This window comes from Pogoniulus pusillus, chromosome 34 (assembly GCF_015220805.1).
Source record: "Pogoniulus pusillus isolate bPogPus1 chromosome 34, bPogPus1.pri, whole genome shotgun sequence".
Classification (NCBI taxonomy): domain Eukaryota; kingdom Metazoa; phylum Chordata; class Aves; order Piciformes; family Lybiidae; genus Pogoniulus; species Pogoniulus pusillus.
In genome coordinates, this window is record NC_087297.1 from 4,353,514 (window position 1) to 4,365,000 (window position 11,487).

General features: G+C 47.7%; 1 protein-coding gene across 1 annotated transcript in view; it reads right to left on the minus strand.

Moving 5' to 3' along the window:
• CHST9 (carbohydrate sulfotransferase 9) overlaps positions 1-11,487 on the minus strand; it is a 111,324-nt gene that overhangs the window by 87,600 nt on the left and 12,237 nt on the right. Inside the window, exon 2 of the mRNA XM_064170658.1 lies at positions 10,909-11,117. Coding sequence (XP_064026728.1) covers positions 10,909-11,008 — 100 coding nt within the window. The 5' untranslated portion in view covers positions 11,009-11,117. The remainder of the gene's footprint in view (positions 1-10,908; positions 11,118-11,487) is intronic.

Sequence of the window (11,487 nt, forward strand, 5' to 3'; positions counted from 1 at the left end):
GCAGGCTGCACACCCCCAGCTCCCTCAGCCTCTCCTCACAGGGTTGTGCTCCAGGCCTCTCCCCAGCCTTGATGCCCTTCTCTGGACACCTTCTGATACCTCAACATCTCTCTTGAATTGAGAAGCCCAGAACTGGTCACAGCACTCAAGGTGTGTCCTGAGCAGTGCTGAGCACAGGGGCAGAAGAACCTCCCTTGTCCTGCTGCCCACACTGCTCCTGAGCCAGCCCAGGATGCCATTGGCTCTGCTGCCCACCTGGGCACTGCTGCCTCATCTTCAGCACCTCTCTACCAGCACCCCCAGCTCCCTCTCTGCCTGGCTGCTCTCAGCCACTCTGGCCCCACCCTGTGGTGCTGCTTGGGGTTGTTGTGGCCAAAGTGCAGAACCCTGCACTTGGCCTTGTTCAATCCCATCCCATTGGCCTCTGCCCACCCATCCAGCCTGGCCAGGTCCCTCTGTAGGGCTCTCCTACCCTCCAACAGCTCCACACCTGCTCCTAGCTTGGTGTCATCTGCAAACTTACTGATGCTGAACTCAACTTCCATGTCCAGACCCTCAATAAAGATATTGATCAGGACTGTGCCCAGCACTGATCCCTGGGGCACACCACTGGTGCCAGCTGCCAGCTGGATGTGGCTCCATTCACCACCACTCTCTGGGCCTGCCTCTCCAGCCAGTTCTTGACTCACATCAGAATGACTCTGCCCAAGCCACGAGCTCCCAGCTGTGCCAGGACATTGATGTGGCAGATGCTGCCACATGAAATTTTACCTCCTTTTCCTCAAAGCTTCTGGGTTTTGTGAGTGCTGCTGATAGGATGAGGCTGTATAATCATTATCTCTGCAACCCATCATTTCTTATAATTTAGCTTGGGTTCCCATCATTATAGATTGCCAAAGCATCAGTCTCTACCTGTCCTTAATAGAACTCTTTGTGCAGAGGCAATTTGTGTTTGCTGCCTATAGCTTACCTCCCCTAAAAATAAACAAAAAGGGAAAAGAAAAAAAGAGTGGAAATCAATTTTCTGTTAGATGCTGAAATCCACCTAATAAAATCCTGGAGTATTTCTGGGACTTCAGCAGCTCTATCACTCCTCACCAAGCAGCATTTACTGATCCTATTGAACTTCTCCTGTGCTCCCATCCAATAATGAGGTTGATTTTCAAGCCAATCAAGGAAACAAGCCCACTTTGCACAGAGAAAAGAGCTTATGCTGACTGCAAGTGTAAAACCTAACCACATCCAGCACTGTTAGAGCAAGCTCATTAGGAGCTGGACTATGGAAGCCAGGAGGATTTGTTTGTCAGACTCCAGCAGAGTTAGCAAGACTCCCATAAGCTGCCTGAGATTTTGACAACAGAACTATTTCCAGGTTACTGAAAGAACTAAATTATTGATGCTTAATAACCACTGCTGAGCAGTGTCACCTCCTCCTTTATTTACAAACCTGGTTTCTACAGGTATATTAGTTTCATGTGTTTACTGAGCAGTGGCTGGGGAAACTGTAAAGAGTTGCCATAGCAATTTATCATGAGCTGTCCTTTAAGCCACATCACAGAATCATAGGAGCAATCAGGTTGGAAAGGATCCCCTTGAAAGCCATCTTGACCAACCCTCCTGCAGTCAGCAGGGACATCCTCAACTGGATCAGGTTGCTCAGGGCCCCATCAAGTTTAACTTTCAATGTCTCCAGGCATGAGGCTTCCATCACCTCCCCAAGAACCTGTTCTAGTCCTCCACCACCCTCACTGTGAAGAACTTCTTCCTCATGTCCAACCTAAACCTGCCTTGCTCCAGTTTCAAACCATTACCTCTCATTCTGTCACTACAATCCCTCCCCAGCTGTCCAATACTGAAATGCTGCTCTAAGGCCTCCCTTTACAGGCTGGGCAGTGGGTGGCTGGAGAGCAGCCCTGAGGAGAGGGACTTGGGGGTGCTGCTGGAGGAGAAGCTCAACAGGAGCCAGCAGTGTGCACTTGCAGCCCAGAAACACAACCAGAGCCTGGGCTGCAGCAGCAGAAGTGTGGCCAGCAGGGCCAGGGAGGGGATTCTCCCCCTCTGCTCTGCTCTGTTGAGACCCCACCTGGAGTACTGCAGCCAGTTCTGGAGCCCCTGGGACAAGAGGGCTGTGGAGAAGCTGGAGTGTGTCCAGAGCAGGGCCAGGAGGATGCTCAGAGGCTGCAGCAGCTCTGCTGTGAGCACAGACTGAAAGAGTTGGGGCTGTGCAGGCTGGAGCAGAGGAGGCTCCCAGGTGATCTTCTTGTGGCCTTCCAGGATCTGAAAGGGGCTATAAGAAAGCTGGGGAGGGACTTTTGAGGCTGTGAGGGAGTGGCAGGAGTGGGGGGAATGGAGCAGAGCTGGAGGTGGGGAGAGTGAGGCTGGAGGTGAGGAGGAAGATGTTGAGCAGGAGAGTGGTGAGAGGCTGGAATGGGTTGCCCAGGGAGGTGGTTGAGGCCCCATGGTTGGAGGTGTTTGAGGCCAGGCTGGCTGAGGCTGTGTGCAGCCTGCTCTAGGGTAGGGTGTCCCTGGGCATGGCAGGGGGTTGGAACTGGCTGCTCCTTGTGGTCCCTTCCAACCCTGACCGATGCTGTGATTCTCTCAGGTTTAAAACACGAGTGTCACTTTCTCCCCACCCCTCCCTGATTCAGGTGATTCGTGGTGTGAAACTCAGCATCCCTCTGAGAGACCCAGCAGTCTGCTTCCCCTCTGGAAGATTACCAGTGCTGGAAGCCCCTAATCATGTCAGGACCAGTAATTCCTTTTGAATCAGTGCCACAATATCTGATGCTTTCACTGAAGAATGCAAGTCCCAATGGACTTCACTGTCAGGTGAAGCTGTAGGGTTTAATTCATTGGATTCATATCAAATTCCTATCAAGCTTCACTGATGTGTGTGAATTTATATGCAAGTGAACATATTTATATGTGGGGACCTCCAAGTGCTCCAGATATATTACATTATATATTACATTGCTGAAAGGTGTCCAGAGAAGGGCATCAAAGCTGGTGAGGGGCCGGGACCACAAACCCTATGAGGAGAGGCTGAGGGAGCTGCGGGTGTGCAGCCTGCAGAAGAGGAGGCTCAGGGCAGAGCTCATTGCTGTCTACAGCTACCTGATGGGAGGTTGTGGTCAGGTGGGATTGGGGTCTGCTGCCAGGCAAGCAGCAACAGAACAAGGGGACACAGTCTCAAGTTGTGCCAGGGGATATATAAGTTGGATGATAGGAGGAAGTTGTTGGCAGAGAGTGATTGGCATTGGAATGGGCTGCCCAGGGAGATGGTGGAGTCTCTGTGGCTGGAGGTGTTGAAGCCAAGCTTGGATGAGGCACTTAGTGCCATGGTCTAGTTGACTGGTTAGGGCTGGGTACTAGGTTGGACTGGATGAGCTTGGAGGTCTCTTCCAACCTGGCTGATTCTATGGTTGGCATTGGAATGGGCTGCCCAGGGAGGTGGTGGAGTTGCTAACCCTAGAGGTGTTGCAGCCAAGCCTGGCTGGGGCACTTAGTGCCATGGTCTAGTTGTTTGGCCAGGGCTGGGTGCTAGGTTGGACTGGATGATCTTGGAGGTCTCTTCCAACCTGATTGATTCTATGATTCTATGATTCTATGATTATCAGTGTTGCTGTCAAGGAAGTTTTCAGCCAGATGAAGGCTGCGTGCATTGACACTAGTGTGGGACTGTTCTCAAGCCAAGTCTGTTGTTCATGACCCCTCTGAGGTGACTGAAGACACCCACCAGAAGGGCTCTGCTGCATCTGAGTGAGGATCTATCATCCTGTCTTTACACACTCCCTGCGCAGAGCCAACCCAAGACGCTCGCCTCTTGTCGCAGCCTGCTGCTGCCTCTGAAAACCCATCAGAGAGGACCACCACGTAGCAAGCAGCTGTTCCTTAGACATCTCTACACGAAGGCTTTCTCTCTTTTTAAGGTGTAGGGATGATAAATGTGATGAGAAATGGTTCGAAGAGCCCAAGCTCAGTGGGAGGGAGCGGAAGACATGGCTGTGCTGAGAGACGCATCCAGCTGCTGAGCCTGTGGGTGTAACTGAAGTATCCAGACAGGATGAAAGATGAATGAAGCTGTCCCCGTGCTGGATATGGCTGAGTGATGAGGTAAGTTTGCAAAAGTAAATCAGGAGAAAAAAAAGAGCTGGAGAAGATCAAATCTAGAGGGAAATAAGAGAAATGAAGGAATCAAATCGCATCTCAGATCTCAGAGATCTCTCAGCCACAGGGATGAGCCCCTAAGATGCTGAGGGGACTTCCCTCCCCTTAGGAGGAAAGGCTGGGAGAGCTGGGTCTGTTTAGCCTGGAGAAGACTTGAAGGAGCATCTCCTTAATGCTGATTGAGATCTGAAAAGTGAGATGGATGGAGTCAGTCTCTCCTCAGTGGTGTTCAGTGACAGGACGAGGGGCAGTGGACACAAACTAGGACACAGAAGGTTCTAAATAAACATAAGCAAAAAAAAAGTGTCTGTTTTGAAGGTGGCAGAGCACTGGATCAGGTTGTCCAGAGAGGTTGTGGACTCTGCTTCTTTGGAAGGACTCAAAACCTGTCTGGGCATGCTCCTGTGTGATTTGCTTTAGGTGATCCTGCTTTAGCAGGAGGGTTGGACTAGATGATCTCCTTTCCAACCTCTATACTTCAGTGATATTTTGTGTGTGAGCTGCACAGATCAAATAGAAAAAAGAGGGGGGAAAAAGAGAAAGAAGTCAAACCATGAAAGGAAAGCAGCATTAGATGTAGTGTGATGAGTTATGAACAGTGAGAAAGAGAAAAGGTGGCAGTGGGAATGGTATGAAAGTAAACAGTCTGACCTTAGCACTACAGAGGAGGAACAGAGTTTTACCATTCTATTCTCCAGTTCCCCACAAAATCTGCATCTGGTGGGAATCATTAGCTAGGAGAGCCTGGGAAATAAGCATGAGCATTAATAAAACCTGCTGAGTGTGATGTGCAAAGGCTCCAAGTCAGACGCTCAGAGGGATGCATTGGCAAGCAGCAGCACCTCACTGGTGCAAGACAGTTCCTCAACTCCAGCACAGCCAACTTCCCACCCTTCATAGAATCATAGAATCATAGAATCAAGCAGGTTGGAAGAGACCTCCAAGCTCAGCCAGTCCAACCTAGCACCCAGCCCTGGCCAACCAACCAGACCATGGCACTAAGTGCCCCAGCCAGCCTTGGCTTCAACACCTCCAGGCACAGTGACTCCACCACCTCCCTGGGCAGCCCATTCCAATGCCAATCACTCTCTCTGACAACAACTTCCTCCTAACATCCAGCCTAGACCTGCCCTGGCACAGCTTGAGGCTGTGTCCCCTTGTTCTGTTGCTGCTTGCCTGGGAGAAGAGCCCAACCCCACCTGGCTACAGCCTCCCTGCAGGCAGCTGCAGGCAGCAATGAGCTCTGCCCTGAGCCTCCTCTTCTGCAGGCTGCACATCCCCAGCTCCCTCAGCCTCTCCTCATAGGATTTGTGTTCCAGGCCCCTCCCCAGCTTTGTTGCCCTTCTCTGCACACGTCCCAACACCTCAACATCTCTCTTGAATTGAGGAGCCCAGAACTGGACACAGTACTCAAGGTGTGGCCTGACCAGTGCTGAGTACAGGGGCAAAAGAACCTCCCTTGTCCTCCTGGCCACACTGTTCCCAGCAACCAAATGCAAACCTGAACGCTGTAGGTCCTGAGCAAGGCACTGTGGAAGGCAAAAGTAGCTCTGCCCACAACAAACACTTATCTCTGCATGGCAGTTTTTGAAGCACGAGGCACACTTCCCACTCATGGAACACCACATCACACGCTCAGGCACTTGCAGATCAAAACCAGCTGTGAAAGAGGTGATAAGATTAGAGGAGAACATAAACCTCTTGTACAGATACTTGTCAGCCTGGGATTCTCCTGACACAGCTCATCTCCAAAAAAGCCACAGTGCACAACACATGGCAACATGAAAAGCACAGCAGAAGACAAGAGGAGAGGGCAAAGTGCCCACAGCTAAACTGAAGTGTGCTGTGGATTTGCAGATGTGGTTTGTTTGGTGTCGACTCTTCAGCAGCATGCAGGGGAGACAATGAGAGAGCTGAGCTGCAGAAGGGTTAGAGGAAATACAGGTGCTGGAAATAAAAAGGAACACCTCTTTATACCTTGGGTTGGAAGAAGCAGTAAGAGCAGACATCAAAGAATTCTTTTCTCCAAGCTCTTTCCAAGCATGCATGACCTCACTGCTGCAGAGAGAGCCAAAATTCCTCTTTGTTTTGGAGCTTGCTGAAGTGCTGTCACAGTCCAGGGAGATAAAAAGGCACCCAAAACTGCAGCCACACTTTAAGCTCACTAAGCATCCTGCTACCCTCTGATAGTTCCTGTTTTATAAGGGAAATGTTTCCACCTGGAAATGCCTCATGTGTACAAGGAGAAGCTTCTCTCCTGAAGAAGATTATGGCAGTACATCAAAGGAAACCCCAAAGATAGCACAGAATCATAGAATCAAGCAGGTTGGAAGAGAGCTCCAAGCTCAAATAGGCCAACCTAGCACCCAGCCCTAAACAATCAACCAGACTATGGCACTAAGTGCTCCAGCCAGGCTTGGCTTCAACACCTCTAGGGACAACAACTCCACCACCTCCCTGGGCAGCCCATTCCAATGCCAATCACTCTCTCTGCCAACAACTTCCTCCTAACATCCAGCCTGAACCTGCCCTGGCACAGCTTGAGACTGTGTCCCCTTGTTCTGTTGCTGCTTGCCTGGCAGCAGAGCCCAACCCCACCTGGCTACAGCCTCCCTGCAGGCAGCTGCAGACAGCAATGAGCTCTGCCCTGAGCCTCCTCTGCTGCAGGCTGCACCCCCCCAGCTCCCTCAGCCTCTCCTCACAGGGCTGTGCTCCAGGCCCCTCCCCAGCTTCATTGCCCTTCTCTCAACACCTTCCAGCACCTCAACATCTCTCTTGAATGGAGGAGCCCAGAACTGGACACAGCTCTCAAGCTGTGTCCTGAGCAGTGTTGAGCACAGGAGCAGAAGAACCTCCCTTGTCCTGCTGGCCACTCTGTTCCTGATACAGGCCAGCATCTTGTTGCCCACTAGAAGATGATATGTTCTAATTTGCCCTCATACTGTGTTTTTTTCCCCCGTTTCTTTTTCATGCCAGATAGATACAGAACAAAGAAAGGAGTGGAAAAGCACTGCAAGGAGAGCCAAGTTAACTGCAGCACAAGGAAGGATGCAAAGAATGTGAGGAATGTCAGCAAGTAAATAAAGCAATAATCTACAGCCATCATCTACATTCCTGAAGTACCTTGAAAGCAACGATATCTGCCCTTAACATTCCTGACAGCAGCTGAGATTTCCAAGGTAGACTCCTCCATGGAATTTCCTTCTGCCAGCACCTTTGTGTTAACAAAGAAACCCTCTGAAGGGAGCCTGCACTACCTCTTTTAAGTTCTATTAATACCTGCTTGCACCTTGGACATCAATACAATGTCCTGGGCTGGTCCAGAAATATTTACAAGCCAAAATTAATGTCATGCTCATTGGTTGAAGAAACCATCAAGGGTCATTATCAAGCAGCTGCAGGAAAGCTGAAGCAGGGTCCCCCCTCACCACTGCTCTCTAAAGCACATGGGAGCCCAGCAGCTCGTGTGGAATAAAAGCAGAGATCAATAAAGCCAGGAGACAAATGTGGTTTTGTGGGTGTATTTCTTCACAATGGTATCAGCATGCTATAAAGTAAGAGTTTTATGGAGGAACTTGAAGCTGAGCAATGGAGACAAGAGGATATAAAAGTCAGGACTTCTTAAAAAGTTGGAATTATTCTGTATTGTTAATGGGGGGGAAAAAAGCCTTAAACCTAACAAAGAAAAAAAAACCCAAACCATCAAACAAGCAACAGCAAAGAAACCCAGACCCCAACCAACTGCCAACAGCAGCAACCAAAAAATCCCCCAACCCCCCAAACCAACCAAGCAAAGAAACCCAAACAAAAACCCAAACCAACCAAAAAACCCCAAACAAAAACCCAAACCAACCAATCAAAGAAACCCAAACAAAACCCCAAACCAACCAAAAAACCCCAAACAAAAACCCAAACCAACCAAGGAAAGAAACCCAAACAGAACCCCAAACCAACCAAAAAAACCCAAATAAAAACCCAAACCAACCAACCAAAAAACCCCAAACAAAACCCCAAACCAACCAAAAAAACACAAATAAAACCCCAAACCTACCAACCAAAAAACCCCAAACAAAAACCTAAACCAACCAACCAAAAAACCCCAAACAAACCCCCAAATCATCCAAACAAAAAGCCCAAACAAAAACCCAAACCAACCAAAAAAACCCAAACAAAAACCTAAACCAACCAACCAAAAAACCCCAAACCAACAAAGCAAAAAAACTCAAACAAAAACCCAAACCAATGAAGCAAGAACCCCAAACAAAAACCCAAACCAACGAAGCAAAAAACCCCCAAACAAAAACCCAAACCAACCAACTAAAAAACCCAAACAAAACCCCAAATCATCCAAACAAAAAGCCCAAACAAAAACCCAAACCAACAAAGCAAAAAAACTCAAACAAAAACCCAAACCAACAAAGCAAAAAACCCCAAACAAAACCCCAAACCAACCAAAAAAACACAAATAAAACCCCAAACCTACCAACCAAAAAACCCCAAACAAAAACCTAAACCAACCAACCAAAAAACCCCAAACAAACCCCCAAATCATCCAAACAAAAAGCCCAAACAAAAACCCAAACCAACCAAAAAAACCCAAACAAAAACCTAAACCAACCAACCAAAAAACCCCAAACCAACAAAGCAAAAAAACTCAAACAAAAACCCAAACCAATGAAGCAAGAACCCCAAACAAAAACCCAAACCAACGAAGCAAAAAACCCCCAAACAAAAACCCAAACCAACCAACTAAAAAACCCAAACAAAACCCCAAATCATCCAAACAAAAAGCCCAAACAAAAACCCAAACCAACAAAGCAAAAAAACTCAAACAAAAACCCAAACCAACAAAGCAAAAAACCCCAAACAAAAACCCAAACCAACCAACTAAAAAACCCAAACAAAACCCCAAATCATCCAAACAAAAAGCCCAAACAAAAACCCAAACCAATGAAGCAAAAAAAAATCAAACAAAACCCAAACCAACCAAGCAAAAAAGCCCCCAAAACCCAACCCAAGCAAGCAAAAAAGCTCAAACAGAAAACCAAACCAACCAAGCAAAAAAACCCAAACAAAACCCCAAACCAACCAACCAAAAAACCCAAACCAACCAAGCAAAAAAACCCAAACAAAACCCCAAACCAACAAACCAAAAAACCCAAAGCAACCAAGCAAAACTCAAACAAAAGCCAAACCAATCAAGCAAAAAATTCAAACAAAACCCAAACCAACCAAGCAAAAAACCTCAAACACAAAACCAAACCAACCAAGCAAAAAAAAACAAACAAAACCCCAAACCAACAAACCAAAAAACCCAAACTAAAGCCCAAACCAATGAACAAAACCCCAAACCAACCAAGCAAAAAAACTCAAAGGGAAAACCAAACCAACCAAGCAAAAAACCCAAACAAAACCCAAACCAACCAGCCAAAAAAACCCAAACTAACCAACCAAAAAAACAACCAACCAAGCAAGCAAAAATCCTCAAAGACAAAATCAAACCAACCAAGCAAGAAAGCCCAAACAAAACCCCAAACCAATGAACAAAACCCCAAACCAACCAAGCAAAAGAACCCAAAGGGAAAACCAAACCAATCAAACAAAAAACCCAAACAAAACCCAAACCAACCAAGCAAGAAAACTCAAACAAAACCCAAACCAACCAAGCAAGAAAACAACCAACCAAGCAAAAAACCTCAAACACAAAATCAAACCAACCAAGCAAAAGAGTCCAAATAAAACCCCAAACCAACCAACCAAAAAGCCTAAACAAAATCCCAAACTAACCAAGCAAAAAAAAAACCTCAAACCCAAACCCACCAAAAGAAAAGCCCAACAAAAACCAAACCAACCAAAGAAAAAGACCCAAACAAACCCCCAAAGCCACCAAACCAAAAGCCTCACCGACCCCCCCCCTGCAAATACACATCTGAAATCAAGGATGTGGCATAACAGAAGGGAATCTGCAGGTTACAGCCAGTAACAGTGAGTGTAAGGACCTCACTGACTTCCACTCTGAACATATTTTGGGGGGAGTTACTCCAGATTATCCCTGGGCTGCTCCTGTGAACAGAGCCTGACTAGAAGCTGAGTTGATCAGCCTGCTTACAGTTCAATCTAAAGAAGAGCCTAGATGAGCTGTGTGGTGCAAACTGAACTATGGTGAATGGGGAACAGCAGAAATTCATCTCAGAAGTGTAATCCTGGCCCAGTGTTAATCCACATTTAACTCAAAGCTACAACTCTGATGCTAGACCTAGGAAAATAATCCCACATCCCATATCTTCCACTGTGTCAGTCAAAAAACCCACCCCAAATAGACCAGGGTGAGACAATTCCACACCAGCATTGTCACTTAGAACCCCACTTCTGTCTACACAGCAATAATTCTCCCCAGACTGCTTTGCCATGGAACAGAAAGCACAAAGCCCACAGAAACCCCCCTGTGCAGAGCTGTTTCAAAGCTGGATTGCACACCATGCTTTTGCCACACTTGCTGCTGCAGATGAAGCTGATACAACGAGATTAGGTAGCTGGGGGCATCTCTTCATGTGACTCAAGGGATTTCTTAATGCTCCCATGAAGTGCAGCAATTAAACCAAGGCTGTTTTCAATGCCTTTCTGCTGCTGAGACAGGGGACTCCCACCAGCTGTCCATCTGCATTTGGACTTCACAATCAGGTTTTACCTGATGGGTGTGATCACATTAGGGAAGAAGAAGAAGCAGGAAACCTGCTGTACCTGTATGTTGTTCTTCAATCCAAGCTTGAAGATATATGAAGAGGAGTAGACCAGCTACTCCAAACATCAGCAGAGACACAAAGACTTGTCTTAGGTTCATGACCCTATCAGGGGGCTACTTTTCAGCTTTAAGAAGGACACATGGCTCACTTTCCAGAAGTTTTCACTGTGCCTTCATCTTCTTCAGCATCTTCCCCAGAGACAGCAACCTGGAAGAACAAGAGATGGGAGCTAGTTCTCGTGTTACCTTTTTGTTCTCCACCAGAGACTGTGTAAGCAGCACACCACAGGATCACAGGATCATAGAACTTTAGAGGTTGGAAGGAATCTCCAGAGATCATTGAGTCCAACCCCCCTGCCAAGTCAGGATCACCCAGGATAGTCTGCACAGGAATGCATCCAGGTGAGCTTGGAGAGTTTCCAGAGAAGGAGACTCCACAACCTCCCTGGGCAACCTGTGCCAGTATCTCACCACCCTCACTGCATCCTACCATCCACTTTCCATCTCCCCTCTGCCAGTTTAAATCCATTATCCTTTGTCCTGTCATTACAAGACCTTCCCAATATTCCCTCCCCAGC